Source organism: Crocodylus porosus, unplaced genomic scaffold, assembly GCF_001723895.1.
Source record: "Crocodylus porosus isolate Cpor-Errol unplaced genomic scaffold, CroPor_comp1, whole genome shotgun sequence".
In the NCBI taxonomy this organism is placed as follows: Eukaryota; Metazoa; Chordata; order Crocodylia; family Crocodylidae; genus Crocodylus; species Crocodylus porosus.
In genome coordinates, this window is record NW_017728917.1 from 1886108 (window position 1) to 1905126 (window position 19019).

General features: G+C 42.6%; 1 protein-coding gene across 2 annotated transcripts in view; it reads right to left on the minus strand.

Moving 5' to 3' along the window:
- LMCD1 (LIM and cysteine rich domains 1) overlaps positions 1-18289 on the minus strand; it is a 66217-nt gene extending 47928 nt beyond the window's left edge. For both annotated transcript variants that reach the window (XM_019536593.1, XM_019536592.1), the window contains exon 1: positions 18055-18289. In XM_019536593.1, the coding sequence (XP_019392138.1) occupies positions 18055-18081 (27 nt within the window). In that variant the 5' untranslated portion in view covers positions 18082-18289. The remainder of the gene's footprint in view (positions 1-18054) is intronic.
- Between the last annotated feature and the right edge of the window lie 730 nt (positions 18290-19019).

Sequence of the window (19019 nt, forward strand, 5' to 3'; positions counted from 1 at the left end):
TCGGACTAGATGATCTGCTCAGGTCCCTTCCGACCCTAGAAACTATGAAACTAACATAACCTTCCCTTGCTGCAACTTGAGCCCATTGCTCCTTGTTCAGTCATCTGCCACCACTCAGAACAGCCTAGCTCCATCCTCTTTTGTACCCTCCTTCAGAGTTAAAACCCACTATTAAATCCCCTCTGTCTTCTCTTCTGTAGACTAAATAAGTCCAGTTCCCTCAGAAGTCATGTGTCCCAGCCCATGAACCATTTTTATTGCCCTCCACTGGACTCTCTCCAATTTGTCCACATCTGTACTAGGGGAACCCAAAACTGAACACAATACTCCAGATATAGGCTCACCAGTCCCGAATAGAGGGGAATAATCATTTCCCTCAATCTGCTGGCAACACACTTACTAATGCAGCCCAGTATGCCGCTAGCCTTCTTAGCAAGAAGGGCACACTGTTGCCCCATGTTCACTTTGTTGACCTCTGTCATCCCCAAGCTCTTTTCTGCAGAGCCCAGTCAGTCCCCAGGTTGTACTGGTGCATGGGATTAGTCCTTCCTAAGGGCAGGACTTTGCTTGTGAAGTCTCAGACAGCAAGTCAAAAACATGCCAAAAAATTGCACCCAGGTTTCTTGCCAGGCCATGAGTATAGGCTATTGAAAGTATTAGGCCAAAAGCCCCCTTACCACTTGGACTTTCAGGAGTCCTTATCTTCCATGTGGAAAATACCTCTACAAATAACAAATCAATTAAACTCCTACCCTTGAGTTAGTCAAGTCTTTTTAGGAAAGTCTATCTATAGATCTCTGAAGCTCTAGCTCCAGAAATATTGATTCTTACAGCCTTCTCCCAGTCATTTAAATGAAGGCTTTTCATTCTGGAATGAACTACTGCTTGTTTTATTTAGTCCTGCACCGAAACAGCAAATGCCCAGTCAGTAAGCAGCCTCATAACCAACTCAGCTCCGATTTTCAAGCTCGGGCAGGGAAGACAGCACAGGAAAGCATCACTTTAAATCTATTTCCAAATAGTCTTTCTACATGTAGACTGCTGTTAGATCCTTGTCCTTTACAATAAAGATTAGACATCATTTTTAGCTCTCTTTATAAAAAGCAGATTGAGGAAGTTGAAGCCACATTCAACCAAAAACATGATTAGTCCTAACCTCTTGGAATAAGGGGTAGAAACTTTTCCTTCTTCCTCTCAAATAAGATGTTTCAGTTTAGGAAGTTTCCAGCTGAGGCGGCTAAATACAGTTAAGGCAGAGCCTGAATGCATGGGTGGGTCTCCCAGCCACAGAGCACTTCACATTTCTAACTCTAAATCGACTCTCTTGGCGAGGAAAAAAAAACCCCTAAAAGAAGTTATGCATGTGTCCTTTAAATGGTTTGGGTTGTTTTGTACAGCATAAAAAGGAGTTTAATTACATACCTGGGGTTTGTTGTTTATCTGAATGTGCTATTGAGCTGGAGTCAATAAGAAAAGGATTACCTGCTCTGCAAGGTGCCTTAATAGACTTCTGCTCCCAGCAGGGCGGGTAGGAAGCGCTTACAAAACTGAGAGGAAATGGAAGTATTTGTCATAGCATTGCTCTTACCTTCCTGCAAGAAACCCCCCTCCCAAAAAAAAAAAACCCAACCCAAAACAAAACCAAAACAACCCAACAATGATATAACGTAATAAGCTGTAGTAAATTAGCACTACATGGGCTGAGTTAGAAAACAAAGCCAAGCTCCACAGCAAAAGATTAATAAATCCAAGAGGCACAGTGTCTGCTGAGGGGAGGGATAAAACAACGCTTGGCACACAAATTGCCTTTTTCATTGCATCTGGTAGGCCCAGCAATGCTAAATAGTCTGCGTTTTCTTTGGTTTGTTATAGGCATTGCTCTGGGAGCTCTGTGATCTATGTAGGTGAAACCACAGGTGTATTCTGTATTCAAATATCTACAGAAATTAGAGTGGTGCCTTCTCCAGATAAACCCCTCCTTAACTTCTTTTAAATTGTTAACCACAAGGAGAGAGAGATTCCCAAGCATGACCTATCCAATGATCTGACCACAGCCAGTTGCCAGGTGGCTTGTGCACGGCATCGGTTACTATTGGGAAGGCTTCCGGAAATCTATTCCTGTTGGTAGAAACACCAAGCGATTGAGGTGTGAAGAATATACAGCTTCATTCCCTTTACTTTTCCAGTGAACCACTCCATCTACTTGGGAGAATAAAAGTTCTGCTAATTTCTAAAAGAAGAGGGGTCTTCTTGCCATGGCATTCAGTTCCTTAATCCTCAGGAGTATTTACCACTTCTCTGGGTAGGAATATGACCAACCCATGGAAACTACTGAAACACTCTCGCTTTCACTTCCAAACTTTGTGAGACATTCTAGGACAGAGTTCATACGTGCATTTTCTCTTTTTGTTCAGGTGGCACAGTCTTATTATGGGTGAAGATGGAGGGAAGCTTCGCTGCTAGTTTCTGTTGATAGCCAGCAGTTATATGCATCTGCATCCAAAGCAGCTCCTCAGATCTCATTTATGCCACCCACTTAAGTTCTGCCTAGACTAGAGTGTCCTTCTGCCATTGTAACCGATGTCCTCTGAAGCCGATAAACTTTTAAAACAAAGCACATTGCATTCACTTACATTCAGAACTGCACGAGCAATTGCCAGGATTAAGGCCACATATAGAATGAGGCTATTGTGTACACGCAGGGTGGCCCTACGCTCTGGATTGGCCAGCACAGTCCTGGATATTGTAGGGTGGTCCCTGCTGCCCAGGGAAAATTCAAATGAGCGTCCTGGGCATGGGTTGCGGAGGCAAAGCAGCAGGAGCTGTGAAATAGGGAGCCCCAGCAGACAGCAAAATTGCCCTGAAATAGGTTAGCTTAACTAGTGGAATGACCATTAACACTGATTGTTACATCACAAGAGATTGATAACACCTGTGAAGTCAAGAACAATGGGTCATTATGGGTCGGTGGCAGTGGGGTGGTGTCCCAGATGTCACATTGTCCCAAATGGTCACCCTATGTATATGTTACCGGATTTACTTTAGATTCAGAACAAGTCAAGGCATTGCTGTACTGGCTGGGCCTGGTTGCATAACTAAATCATAGTGCCTCTCCTACAGTTAACTAGAAGTTGACAGCCGGGGGGGAGGGGGAGGGATACTAACAGTATACCATTGTATATCTTACTATGAATGTACTGTGAGGTATCCTTTGCATTTCAACTGAGGATGTGTGACTCAATCTACTTCTAGATAATGTAGAAACAGGCCAGCAGGTCTTTTCCCCTAGCCCCCCGAACTAAGAACAAATCCAAAATAAAAATATGAAGTTGTCTTATTCACTTCTGTCATTCCCAATTCTAGGCAGAGGCAAATACACACAGGAAGTGCCTCTCCCAGAATTTGGGTTCCCTTGCTGTGCCATTTCCTAGGCTGCTCAGCGTTGACATCTCTCTATATATTGTATTATATGGGATATATATCTCATTCATTGGAGAAAAGGTTGTAAAAATTCTCCTGGGTAGAAATGAAAGTTCATTTTTCACAGGATATATATCCTATGATATTTCAGCTTTCACTTCTACCCAGGAGAATTTTTACAACCTTTTCTCCAATGCCTGATGAAAGGTGTTTGTGCCCAAAAGCTTGCAATTAAAGAATTTTTTTTTTGCAAAAATCTTGTTGGTCTAATAAAAGATATCACCTCTACCATGAACCCAGATTGTAGCCATATTTGTCTAGAGAAAAAGCAATCTGGATACCTGACACTTAGGAGGTAGGGGCACTTATCTACACTTTACAGACAACAAAGTGGGGCATAGTATGGGTAAACCTAGGATTTCCAAAAAAGACTCAGCATTCACAGCTGAGGCAGATTTTCAGGGACTTTCCATATCTTCTACTTAAAGGGCCTAAATAAGTGATCAGATTTTCTGCTTTAATTGAAGACTGCCAATCTGGCTGCAAATATCACAATAAGGGGTGCTGAGGACATTAAAATCTAACAGTTATCTAGCTCACATTTAAGGCACCTAAATTCTGGCCCTAGCTGTGGGAGAAGAATATTTGAAAATCCTAGCCCGATGAGACGCATCCAAGGTCACAGGAAATCTGTAACAGAGCCAGGAACTGAACAGATTTCCAGCAATACAGCTGGGTTACCATAACACTGAGGCTCTTTCCTCATTGTTATGTTCAGCCAAATTGCCAGTCTTCTCAAAAGGTAGTTCAAATAGGAAGTAAAATGCATCTAAACTTTGTTCTGATGAGCTTTGAGCAGAAACACAGTTAACTGGAAGTCTGTCTGATTGTACTGGTTATTTATGAAAGGAGAAGATTCCTCATATTCTCCGAACAGGAAAAAGTCATCTCTACCTATTACCGGGCCTGTTACCAAAAGGTACCAGATTTAATATTGAACAGGTAGGACAGCTTTGTAAAGGGATTTTCAAATAATGCTACAGAGTTACACACCGTAAGTGTATTAAAGGAACAGTAAAGTTGATAGAGCCAAGCTCTCAGTACATAAGCAATGGTAGACTTATAAAGGTACTTGTGAAAACTTAATTTGGCCCCATTCTGCATATGCATTAAAAATCCTTATATATTTTGCACTCCAGGATTTTTGCCAAATCACCAAGAATAATTCAGGCCTAGACAATTAAGTTGGTAACATTTTGAGCAACTGAACCCAGAGTCTTATGATGGATGGTATTGGACAACTTTAACCAGAGCCTGTTTAATCACACCCCCTCCCACAATACACATGCAGAAGACAAATCCCCTAATCAATCCACCCATAGGCAGAAGGAAGCAATTATTTTAGGAGCGTGGCCTTAGGTATGATGAATTCAGATTTAGGTCTTGGGAATCATTTCTTCCAGCATCTTTCCACATTGTTTTCCTGTCTAAACCCTTTCATAAACTCCTTGAAGAAAGACCACCTGCAGCTGATTAAAACTGCTTCTCAAAAAAACCCACACATACACACACAAAACAAAGGCAGCATTTTCAAGCTGGAAAATTCCACATCCTCTTCTTATGGATTTGTTGTTCAGAAACTACTGGCCAAATCTGCACCGATCCCATGTGTTTTCATAGCAGACAGGATTGCCTCGCCTGATCATTTGACATCATTAATGATGATTAAAAAGTGACAGGGAGCATAAAGAGCAGATGGATTACTACACATCAACTTTGGCATGTTTTGCCTATGAACCATAAGCCAGATCCTCAGCTGGCTTATAGTTGATAAACACAGAGCTAATAGTTCACTGCCTAAGTGTATACCTGACTATGAATATGCTTAAAAACTCAAGCTTCAATTCCTCTTCTCCTTATTATTTTAAGCTAATTCTAAAAGTGCACTAGACAGATTCTTTCAGGATCTCCTTTAGCTCTGTAACAAACATATACCACGGGTGGTATAAATTAATATTATACATATGTCAAGAGAAGGGGATTTAACTTGAGGCAGCTTTAATTTTGCTTGGGTTCATTTTGCATTCTGGAAGTACTGCTCATCATTCCTTGCATACAAAAAAGGCTTTTCTGGTTTTTCTCCTTGGTCATTAAATGAAGAAAATGTTTTGCTCATGTTCAGCAGGCAGCGCAGACAGACAGAGCTGTACTGTGTGTGTCATGTACTGTATGCTTGCAGGCTATGTTTTGCATTGAAAGCTATGACAAAACTTCCCCCTGGACTTCAGCGGGTTTGGTCATTGAGTTGTGTCCGTCTTGGTGGGACTGCAAAACCCACTGCCATACATGCACGTAAGTTGACACCAATTAAAAAAAATGGGATCAGTTCAGGCCAGGAAATGTATGTTTTCTCTGGTGTTGAAGGAATGGTGTAGTACCATCAGGGAGTCCTGTAGACTTGAAACATGTGCAGATTAACCTTGTATAAAAAGTGCCTTCATTATATAGCATGTGTTGATTTTCTGAAGTTCCAGAAATACCTGCAAATGTACTCAGGGTACATACTAGAAACAATGCCCTGGCAGTTACCCCAGTAAGCTGTTGCACAAAGTAGCTGCACTGCTTGGACACTGCTTTGCCTGGACAGTTCAGATTAGTTAACAAGAGAGGCAGTTTCGAATCACAGTTTTGTTAGCTTTTGAAAGCAGCTTTCATTGACCAGTCTCACCAGTACATTAGGGAAGTACATTTACTGGCCTGCAGGTATATCTATGTCCCACTTGGAATTCACCGTTCTGTTCCCACAAAAAAGCATGCACAACCCATATACCCCACCATGTCTTGAGAGACTGATTATAACTTCTACTTATGTTTAGATTTGGTAGCAAACTAATGCAGAGGATCTTGGCAAATAAACACAGGTACTTATCATCCAGGGCTGTCAGTCCAGGCTCCTTCCTGAAGTGGAAGTGAGATTTATCAATAATGACATTACCGGGATAGCTCTCTCGGAACAAAGGACTATTGATATTTCTTTGGGTGCAAAGTGCACCGTATTATAAACATTATCTCAAAGAAATTTGTGGTCAGGCTCAAAGAATCAAATTACCAAGCTCATAGGAAAAGTCACTCATAAAAATCTAAATTAACAAATCCAATGAACTAGGAGAGATTTGAATGTGAAGCAAAGGCATTGAATAATGTGGTGTCAGCTGGAACACTGGAATTGTATTTCTATTTGTGGGGAGTTTACCATAGAAATACCGCCTTTTTCTCTGGCAATAGCACAGGGAAAGGCACTGATATCTGAGGAAGCTATTTCAGCTGAGCTGCCAAATTTCAACCTCCAGCATGACAAAGATATAATAAAACTAGAGACTGCAAATATCTTGCTCGTCCAAGAGCACATACTTGGCAGGATTCCTTTCTCCAGCAACAATGTGTGAATTAATGATAAGGAAAGGACAGAGTTTCAAAGTAAGGCGAACAGATTTTTCCACTAGCCTGAAATCTGAGCTTTGAAATCTCTATCTGCATTTTAAACACAGACAAGCCCCCACCTCCCAACTTGCAGCACAAGGAGGTGTGTGGAGTGAGTTATTTGGAGTAGAAAAACCCACTCACCCAAATTCAAAGTACATACATCTTTGGAAGTTGCAAATGGTTTGGTTGTTTCATTTACTAGTTTTTAACACTTCTGTTAAAGATGCCCGTATGCTCCCAGCTGGAAAAAGAAATACCTGAATTGTTGCTGTTATCATTATGGAAGAGTATTTTGCAGTTCTGCAACACCTTCTATCCAAGGATGAAGTTATTCACAAACATCACAGGTCCAGATGCACAATCCTTGCTGAACTCACTGAAGTTAGACACAAGACTGCAGTCTCAGGTCATCAGTTTACAGATACAGGCTAAGGGCAGATGCTTTAAATCCCCCAAATGCCTGTCTCTGCAGGTGACTACTTGAAAGTGAGAAGTTGATAGTATAAGAATCCCTTGTTTTGGTGTGTAGAGAAGTTTGACCCAGGGACCTTTATCACTAAAAGCCAGGGCCTCTACCACTGATAACAACACGGTAAGCCCATCCTGTAGTGGAACCCCCCCCAAGTTTCTAGCATTTTAGGCAGATAAGCACGATGTCCCTGTTTACTAGATAACCAGACCCAGAGGAGCCAAGTATGTGAGGGCCCAAGGACCCTAACCCCTCTTGGGAGGAGAGAGCTGTCACCCAACATGTGTGAAAGTTACCATATGTCCATCATCTTAGCCCCCTCACCGGCAAAAAATAAGTGACCAGACCAGACCGGACCTTCAGCCAAGGATAATCGAGAGAAGCGGAGATGGCTACTCAGCTCACAAGAACGTGTCCACTCTTTTCTGTTCCTATCCATAACAGTATAACTCCTTCCAAACCTGCACCGCCCTAGGACTGTCTTGTATCAAGTTGCATAGCAACTTTGAATGTAGATCAAAAAGGTTTAAGGCATGTGAACATCAGGCACATGTATAAATGTAACTTAAGTAAAAGGGACTCTAGAAGAGAAAAGCTAATGATCTTATACACCTGCAAACAATGGATTGGGTTGATTAATATTTTTTTTCCCCCCCACACTCAAATATTCCCACACTGCAGGTTTGCAGTTCCAGCTTGTAGCTGGGTAACCCTAAGGGGGAACATTCGTTCTCTAAAGTAACAGATTTTTACAGTTTAGGGACACAGATCCAAGGAAGATGGCACAGGGTAAAGTAGAATATGCTTCCCTGCATCAACCAGCCCTGGTGCTGTGCAGAGATATGAGGCAACTATGATCCCCTCCAATGTTTTTAGAGTTTGTCCTGAGGTGGAGAGGGACGCTGTATTTCAATATATGCATGGTATTTTAAAGCTACCCCATCAGCTAAATTCTGCAGAAATGATACAGAGCCAGTGGCATGAACATTTAAATTAATCCCACTCATCTATACACTTATTGAGATAAGAAGGTTGCAGTCTCTTTCCTCACTGGCTGTTCCATGTCAGGAGCATGTTATCAGGGCTTATGCTTGGGCAGTCCCTGAAAGACCTTAACCCACAGCTGTAGTAAGTACCAGTGCCAATACATTTTCTGGAAGGGCAATGTAGAACTTGCCACCACTTCCACTGAAGTTTTGCCACGAGCTTTAATTTAGCAAGGGTGAGATTGCGTCCACAGAGACGTCAAAGCAACGGACATCCCTTTCGGACCATTCTTCTGCTGGGTCGGGTTATTCTGCTTCTGTCCTGGCTAGCGTCTCTGCATGTAAGAGCACTTGTGTTAGGCCACGACTACTAAAAGAAGCAGCTCTCTATGGACGTGTTATTTATGTTCATTCCTCCTCCCCTTTCTTTGGGAAGCCTTCAGAAGGTCAGGATGACCTTGGCGCTCTCCCTTGGGTTTTCAACAGGGACAGACTTGCTGGTACTTGCAAGGCTGTGAAAAGACTGAAAAAAGGGACTAAAAACTGCCATTACGTGACTTTTGGACAGCCCGGTACAGGGGAGGAAGCTTTTCAACTGACACATCGTTGTAGACCCCATTAGAATCCTTCCGCTACTTGGTGTGCACCAGAGGATCGCTAGGCCCCAGAGCAACATACCTGAAGAGGTCCAATGCTGTAATCCAATACCCCCTGTCAATGAGAACCAGTTTACACCTTTTAAAATGGAATCCCTACCGAGGTTATAGACTCCTCTAGGCTTACTTTTAAGACGTAATACTGCAAGGCCTTTACCCAGAACAGCTACTGAAGCCAGTCACATTGCTCACGTGACGTGTGTGTAGGATTACAAGTTTAAGTAGTCACAGTCACCAAGCCCCATTCAACTATCACATTTATAGGCATGTTTGATAGAGGTGCAGAACCTGGCTCTCACAGCTTATCAGAAGCCATTCTGAACAGTTTTGAATGAGAGGGCATCCTCTTCAGTCCTCCTTCCTCGCAATCAAACCTCAATCCCACGGTGCAGACCCAGGTATGGAGATCTTTTAATATAAACATGCACAATTATGTCTCACAGTTAACAGCAATCATTTTCTTGGCATTTCCAATATCAAAACCATGTGGTTTCATTTGAGTACAATCACACAATGTTGGGCTCTCTAAACCATGGCAAAAGGCATGCACATTTCAGAGTGAAACTTTGAAATAAGAACCGAGTAAGGGGATTTTCTTCTGATGTCAAGTTCTGGATCCTATTAGTGTAGGTCTCGTTTCTCAGAGGAGCTCATTTTCTTGCTAACAGCTCATCAGCTCTCTTTACTCAAGATAATGTCCCAATATTTTGATTTCTACATAACTTTAACTGAAGGTGACCATTAGACATGCTTTCCCAGGGTTCACTGATGGCAAATGTATTTCTAGGAAGTAGATTATGTACAGTCAATAAACAGCCGTGTTATATGATCATTTATATCCAGAGAGATGGAAGAAAATGGGCTATTCGTTTCCTTGTCTCTGACTCATTCAAAGCATTATTTTTTTAGCTAACAGAGACCCTTTTTATAGGGAGCAAAGAACTCACAGTTTATCGGAACTCACCTGCCAGCAATTTTGGGGACTTAAAACTGCTATTAATGCAAGTTGCCTGCTGAGAAAAAGTGTATATAGAGACGTTTGCTTTGCTCCCCACTTTGATAGGCTCCCCACATTGTGAAGTGTAGCCAGGCTTGGACTGTGTGTGTGTGTGTATGTATATATAAAGGAAAGGGTAGGTGACCGCAAAGATGTATGCTGGAGAGGGGAGGGCCCTTAACTTGAATGAGGGTGAAGAATGCTGATCACCACAATCTATAAAGGACTGAAGAGTGAGCAGAGGGCAGGTTGGTGGGAATGCAGGGAAATCAGTATTGGGAGTATGAAAGCAGCTAACTTTTTGCACTAGGGTTAAATATTTCCAAGGAAGCTCCACTGAAGTCTTCCCTCATCATCTCTTTTTAAATGAAACAATAGCTACGCTCTCGGCACATCGAAATCCCTCGTCCTGCAGAATGAATTCAAATAAACAGTTATTTCCTATTAATAACCCCCCTCCCCCAAGCTACTTTCCTGAAGGACAGGAAGAATTTTAAAGGGCCAGTATTGTAACCTATGCAATTGAATGTAGCTCAAAGCAGCAATGGAGCTAAAAAACACAAACTTTCATTCACATGCTCTGCCAAGTGAACTACTCACAGGGCATGTCTACACGTGCATTTGTATGGGCTTAAATTTATTGTGCAGTAAGTTACTGTGCAGTAAGCGGGAATAGGCTGGCATCTACATGTGCAGGCATTAAAGCGTATTAACACTGTGTGTGGACTGACTTGGGACTAAAGTTAGTCCTAAGGCAGCCCACACACAGTGTTAATATTAATGCCTACACATATAGATGTCAGGCTATTCCTGCTAATTCCACAGTCCACACACACAGTCCAAAGCCATTAAACACACACATAGTGTTACTGTGCAGTAAGGCATCTACACATGTGTTCCTGCACAGTTAATAATTGGGCGTAAACTTGATACCTGCATAACGCTTACTAGGCATAAGCCACTATATTTACTGCACAGTATAGGCGCATGTCTACATGTGCACAGTGCACACTTGTATTGTGCATTAAATGCGTACATGTAGACATGCCCACAGTGATGCATGTTAGTCACTACTTAAGTTAGCACCTAAAAAACACACGTTAGTAGAGACAAGTGTTTATGGCAAGGTGTCCATTCCCCTTTGCAGGCCAATGGCTGCCAGCACACCTTAGTTATCCCACTCCAGTCTAGGGATGGTGATCATATTTGGCTAAATATTTAGAGTCATACAGATTATGGACCATTGTTTAAGTAGGACTACATGTGGGTCACGAGTCTGCAGTAATAACTGACTCAACTATTCAATACTCATTGGAACTACCCAGACGAGATCCACCTTTGTCTTCTCAGTATCTTGCTAGACTAATTTCAGCTTACTCAATGAAGAAGAACTGCTTTTATTTTTTTGTCGTGGAACTCAATGTTTGCTAGCAGTAATTGTACCCGTTGAGAATTAATCAGATGGTTTTGCATGCGCATGTAAGCTACTACAAATCATATTTAATGTGCATTATTATGTCATGCTTAAATTTGTTGTGAAACCCATTCCTTGGATTTGGCCAGTCTACCAGTTTGGCAGATACTAAATAAATTGCAGGTCTGTGAAAGATACATTTCTGGTGAAAGCTCTCTGTCATTCCTAGAGCTATCAATGTCTGGCTCTGTGACATATCCTCTGCAAGTATATATGGCTCTGCAAGGAGTCTTAGAAAACAATCAATCAGAATAAACAAAGGGAAAGATTTCCCTTTAGGCTTGGATTTAGACTTGAAACTCCTGGAGGTCTTTTAAAGGTAGGATAGTCCAATGCTGAGACCCAGTTTTAGAAGGCTCTCGACATTGAGTTATGACCCCAGTGGAGCAGGTTCTACAGTTCCTAATCAAGTTCAGCTTCCATTTGTTTCTGAATGCTAATGCATTGATGTAAATGATCAAATCATAGGCCACTTCCTGGGTGCAATTACTGATAACTGCAGCGCAGAGGGTTTCTCCCTCCTCCCCTTTCCCGCTTTCTGAAAGATTAGTTGCCCAAAATGCCAGACAGAGTGGGCTGGTGGATTGGTCTAGGGTAACATCTCTGTTCCTCCATTTTGGCTTTGAAAGTACAACTTTCACTTATTAAATCCATGCTAAAATGTAAATACAAAACGTAATTGTTATTGTTATATTAAAATTCAACACAAACCCATGGACAGCGTTTGCAGCACCCCAAAGAGAATGCTTAGCCTTGGCTTTGAACATTGATCTTTTGATTTAAAAGGTTTTTTGCATTTCCAGATCAAATTATTGATTAAATTTGGTGGGAGTGGGAGAGGGAAGTGAAGGGGGAGAGGTCAGTGAGAAGAGGAAGAGAATGTAGCTTGATGCTATGCCTTGTTTCCAATGTTCAAATGTTTCCAATAAAATGCAAAATGCCAACCTATCAAGCTTTATTTCTGTTTCATGTTCAAATTCTCCATTTCAAGTCTAATCTAAACAACCCATTCCCAAGCAGAATGCCTTCCTCCTCACGCTGTTTTAATTTCCTCAGAAGAATCCCATAATATACCAGGCAAAGTCATCAACAATAATTAATCCCAACAGTGATTGAAAATCAAATGTTTGGGGCCCTGCAACAAGCCGTAATGAATTCCAGACTTGCATTCACAGACTTGTTCAAACTGGTTGAGCAACACTGCCAAGGCAAATTAAAAATTGACAGTAGTTCACCCTATGCCCAGAAAAAGTACCCTTCTCATGATTCAGGAAATTAAACAGCCGTCTACTGCAAAGACGCCTGTGTGTCTTTGGACGTGTGTTATTCAGACAGACTAATCCAAGACATTTATTTTTCTTGTGTTTATTATCTAATTGCATTTCCCATTAAGTGTGAACTAGCTTTTATTTTTATTTTTTTAAACCGTTGCTCTTGGTTCCAGTTCAGGCAATACAAGGCAGACACCTTGTCAGTGCCATTACAGCAGACATACAGTAAAATTCGCCTTCCCTTCATACACGGGCATTTAGCACCGTGTTGCCCGTTCAGGAGCAAACAATCAAAAAATATCATCTCATTGTGGCATGTGCATCTTGCAGTTCTCGTCACACGTTTAAAAGAGTTTCCAATTTACAGATGACATCTTGTCCTTCCAGCAATGAATGTGCATATCAAGCTTAATGTTTTGGAAAAGATCTTTGACAGGTTTCTGAATTCCAAGTGCTTTCCAGCTTTTATTTTTTGTGCCCTCCTTAAATATCCTCTCTGTTGCAGGTTCACTGCCCCTAGTCATTCACAAGTCATGTATGAGAAACTTCTGGGAGAGAAGGGTCTGGTGAAGAATCAGTTCTCTCAGGAACCTTGGTTGCCCACGGTACATGCTCAATTCATGTGGGCTGATGGGGGTGGGGGTGGTAAAAGCCTTTCCCTTATGCTCCTGCACATATTGTCCACAGGCCGAGTTGCAAGGTAGAATAGCTTCTCCAGCTTCCATAAGAGTGGGAAATGGGAGGGGTTCTGATGCTGCCTCTACTTTTTCCGGAAAGTAAAAATGAGCTGGGAAGAGGTCTATTTGCACACCTTACCCTAGCAGGGAATCAGAGGACATAGTTGACTTGTTCAATTCCCTGCTGCTTCTTACTCAGGTTCATGAGAGGCACAATCTAGCCCTTAGTCAGCAGCAGAACATTGAGGCTCATTGTAGCCCTCAATGAAGGACTGATGTTGAGGTCAAATGGTCTTCCTTGGAGTTTCCTGAGCACTTTGGATCGAGAGCCGTTCATTTTGCTACATCCTTGAACAGGGATACGAGGGGTGGGAGGAAGAGAAGAAAGCGACTTTCTCCTCTCCCACAAAGTTGTTGGAATGAACAGTTCCATAGCAGCCCCTGTACGCAGGAGCCATTTTGCTGGTGGCGCTAGGGCGGGCCGTTTAAGGAAGCCAGGAAGACCCTGTACTCCATCTTTGCTGTTTGGTTGCGTAAGCACAACCTAGTTGCTACTTTTGGCAACACGGGGAGTGGAAAGCTGGGTTATGATGCCTATTCTCTTTCCACTTGTGATTATGGAAGAATTCCCATTGACTTCAGCTCGCCAAATCTTGCTGGCTTTCCATGGGTCTTTACGAAATTAGCTGGACTTAATTGCATGAACTGGACTTGGACCAATGAATGGAGGAACAGAACTTGCAAATGTAGTGTATAACAAAATGCAGTTTTAATCATCCACTAACTGGCTATATTCAGAGTGTCTGCACACAGTTCCTTGAGGGCCTTGGTTAAAAGTTATGTTGAACTTTATTCTTCAGGGACAGCATTATTATAAAAGCTAGAGGACAGCTTGGGTCTTAATGTACATGGGAAATACGAGTCAAAGACAGTGATTGCTCACTGACCTTCCATAAGAAAACCTCACTGATATTGTCATAATTTAACAGCCAGCAGAGAAGTCAATCTTAGTCGATCCAGCTACTTCTGAAACTACGCCCCACCCCCGCCATGTCACAAGTGATGCTGTCATTCTGAAGTTTCTGCTAGAGATCATTTCAGGCCATGGGATTGTATTATTTGTGATTAGGCAATGGCCCAAGGACATCACAGTAATGAAGGCCTTTTGAAGTATGATATTCAGTCAGAGGAACCAATGTCACTAGCACCACTCTCATATTGACATGGTTGTCCCAGCGGGACAGCAAAGCTGGAGGGAGGGAGAAGAGACAACACAAATCAGTTAGATGTGGCCTTTCCATAGGTTTAAAGGGTCAAGACTTTGCCCTTATCATAAGCTCTATTCAAGGCACCCCTGGATAGACTTGAGGGGTGTCTTGGAAAGAGTCAGCTCTTAGTTTTCACTCTTTTTTGGACTACAGAAACGTAATGCAGCAGAACAACTGCACCAAAGAGCTCAGAAAGACCACAACTATGGATTTCTAATTTGAAATCTCTTTATTTTGCGATTCTAGTTTGTAAACCCAACAGTGCTAGCATTGCGTGGCATCCCGCAGCACCCTTGAAAGGATGTGAAGGCACCCCAGGGCGATGTGGCACCCCAGTTGAGAAGCACTGCTCTGGCCGCTGACTTATCCTAGTCCCAGTCTCTGCATTCAGAAGACAGCAGTGTTGTGAGCTCAGGAGTCCTTTTGGCAACATAGGGAGTGGAAAGCTGGGTTATGATGCTAACTCTTCCCTAACCCCTGAACTTTGGACTCTCCAGGAAAAGGAACTGAAGGGAAACAATATCTGTGTGAGACAGCTCTTGTCCTCGGGCTCACTGATGGTGCAGCTCAACACTGCTCCAACTGACGGTGCAGTATGGCAGTGACACAGGGGCAGAAAGGTTTTGAGAGCAGGGATTTTGGGTTGGGGCAGGTGAGGTTTTGGTCTATGGTAGCAGGGGTTGCCTCACACACTAAGAAGAGTCTTCAGGATCTGCTTCCAAGCCATGTAGGAGCAGTTCCTAGATACTAGTACCAGCGCATGCAGCCTGACAGCCTGCTGTGCCGATGGTCAAGCTATGAGGCTCGTGGGGTCTCTGGGCACTTTTGCATGTGTTCTGACGCATGCTGATTAGAGCGCATTGGCGTAGACTTAATTAATTGATTCATCGAGTCTGCTGGAGCATTCCAATCAGCACGCTCCAGCTCGTGTGTCTCGTGTATTCAGTGCCCCCCCGTTTCACAATGACAGCAGGGGTGCTTTAACTACAGCTCGTCAAACGCCTCCCCTCCACCTGCACCCTGGAGCAGGTATATAGGTGCCCTTTCTGCCCTCAGGCTACGAAGGGCCCTTGGGAGAGACTCGAAAGAAAGACAAAACCTCATTCATAATCCTAAAAATGCATCTCATCTCACTTGAAAGCGGAAGGCTTCCTTTCCCAGCTTCCAGTAACATGAAGGCATATTGAACCAAGGCCACAAGAACACCTGTCCCTGGCAACATATTCCCTTATTTGAAGGCTTAGTACAGGAATGGTCCGTTTGAAGGCACGTTAGGAGGATATTCAGCTATTTGGACTCACTTCTGACAAAATGGGAAAGTGAAAGAGAACCGGCCCTTCCTGGATAAAAAGATGAGTCTTCCCTAGATTCAGAGGGCTAGAAATCCCCCAGGATCTGCAACAAACACCCAGGGGAGCTTTCTAGAGTGATGCAGACTTTAGCTTAGACTTGTTTCATTTATTGATTTCATAATTAGCTTTGTCAATTAAATGACATGGGAGTAATTGTCTTGTATTTACATATTTTCCTGTTTTAGCTCATTATAGTGCAACTCTTTTAAAAAAATTTTCTGAAGATTTCTCTGTCTACACTTACTGGAGAGTATATGTGATATAAAAAAAACATTTGTTTTATAAACTTTCCTTCCTTTGAGTCTGCTGTTTATGTTCCTGACCCAAAGCCCATATAAGTCAATTTTATTTGGTTGGCTTTTTGGTTTTGTTTCCTTCGCCCCCACCCCAATCATGATTTCAGGAAGTTTTGACTCAGGCCCATATCTATGAAGGCCAGAACAGGAGGGAACAAGCCTAACCACACCGTGCACTGAGTTCACTTTATAAGTCACGGAGGGAGACAACTCCGCAGCCCACAGACCCCTTAGCTACAGGCTGCCTCTGCACAGGACACCAAGCAAAGAAATGGAACAACACGCATACAAAGTCATTGTGTTCAAATGTGCAATCCTCCCAATGACTGCAGTTCCCAGGTGTATGAAATGTTCCTCCTCCCACTTCCACAGGAGAGAGAGAAAAAAAAAATCACAGTTTTCAAAATATGTAACTGGAGCCTCAGAGAAGAATGGAAGGAACTTTGCAAGCATGCACAAAATGCAGATAATTATGAAATGAATAAGGGAAATATTCCTCCTATAAGCCAACTCTGCCTTGCAGGGGGAAAAAAAACCAAAACATGTTTAACTTGATTTTTACTCTGCTGAGGAGCAAGATCTAAATTGATCTCTCCCCCCTATAGTATGGCAGCTGGAGGTGAAATAGTTCATAAGTAATAACTTTCAGAGGATATGAAGCTTTTCTCCAGCTTTCCCCCCATGGATATAAGCAGAATGTTTTATCAGGCAAATACTCCATTGCTGGATAGCTATCCCACTGGAAGGAGGAGGAGGAGGAGGAAGAGAGCTTCTTTTTTTTTTTTAATTTATAAAGATTTTTTTTTAAATTCACAAAGTACCAGTTTAGGTCAGTCTCATTCATGTAAATTTTCACTGCTGCAGCCCCTGCCAGAGCTAAACAGACACAGAGACCACTCTTTTTCAAGGCTTAGTGGTAGGATTTGAGCACCTACAAATTTGGAATAAGTCACTTAACTGCTTTCATTGGAACGATGCCTTTGTTTCCTTTTCATCCCTGAGACATGAAATAAATTGCATTGTATATGGAGCAGAAGCACTTATAGTCACATCCTGTATACAGGTAAGTGATCTGCTGTCAAGCTGCAGGAGAAACTAAGTCTAGTCTCAGTTTTGCTTAGTGACTCCCAATTTTAGATACACTTATGCACACACTTGAGAGGGCATCTGGCCAGCACTGTTAAGAAGTGGTGAGACCCAAGGGAGAGAAAAAAGCTACCTTGTGTTTCTGCTGCTGCCAGCTCTTGAATGAGCATTTTGGCAGTGGTTAAGAAGAGAGGGGGGAAAGCCACAGAAGATTAAATGAAATGGGATTTGAAAGAGTGACACAGTAACATAGATGGTCAGTGTATTAAATTAACAGACAGGACAATAAGGCAGGTAGCTTCTCTGACTCCAGTTTCAGCATATTTTAGTTGCAAGGTAGATGAAAGAAACATTGAGTAGGAAAGGATAGCTGGCAGGCTATGTACACTGGAAAGTTTCCATGTCTTTACCCAAGAGTGTAAACACATACGTCTATTGGCATTAGCATAAATGATCAAGGTGACACTACCTTCTTCTTAAACACAGATCGTTACTGTAGTTACCTGTTTTGTGTACTTACCAAGATGCAGGCACAGAACAGGGAGGAGGGTGAAAAGCAAGCGAGTAAGTGCTAGGGAGGGGAAAGAAAGCAGAACATGTGAATAAAATTACAGCTCACCTTTTGAATTCCTGGACTCAGATCCATTCCAAGCTTTGCCCTGGTCTTCTCCCCTTCTGTATTTTAAGATGTCAGGTCTTTTAGTCAGGGAAGCTGACTGTAGGAGAATGCTACAGTGTATACTCCTGGCAGCAGTCTGTTAAATGACTTTTGTTTGCAAATTGCATAGGAGGTAGCTCTCAATACTCCAATTCACAACTTGAGTGCTTGTCCACAGCCTGCCTGAGCCATGCCCCTTTAACTGGAGTCTACAACTCCCTCTAAAATCCTGCCAGCCAATCCAAGGTGGGACTCCAACTTTTCCACCCAATGAGGGAGTGTGACTGTATCCTCAGGTTCTTTCTTTTGCTTTAACCCTAAAGGGAGTGGGAGGGAGAAGGAAGGAAGAGGAGGAAGCATCCAGTCCCAGCTGTGGAGTTTTTGCTGCACATCTGTCCCACACACACCACAAGCAGGGAAACTGAAATTCCAGTGCTGAATCATATCTCTCCTTTCAGCCTTTTCCTTTAAAGGAAGAAGGAGGAAGCAATGTACTTGGAAAGCCAACTCATTCAGAGCAAAAGAGAGTGTGTGGATGTTTAAAAAGAAGAATCAGAGATATTTTTAGTCCCTTACATCCCAAAATAAATGTTGATGTATTCTTCTTTCCAGTAATCAATCCCTCTCCCCTCAACTCATCTCTTTGTGAAAGAGGGAACCTTACAAAGCCAAGGTGTTGTGGACCCGAATGCTATTTTTTCAAAAGCATGCTAACATTTAATTGCTTTTGAGTCCAGAGGAGGGAAGTGTGTGGATGAGAGAGGGCTGGAAGGGTTACAGGCTCCAAGAGTGTCTTGGGGTGATTTATTATATCCTGGGAAGAGGACAGGTCACTAAACTATTTGGTGGTGAAAAAGCATCCTTCAGATAAAGCCATGTGTGAGCTGCCCATTCACAGGTCTATTTTATGCACTGGCTTCCCATTC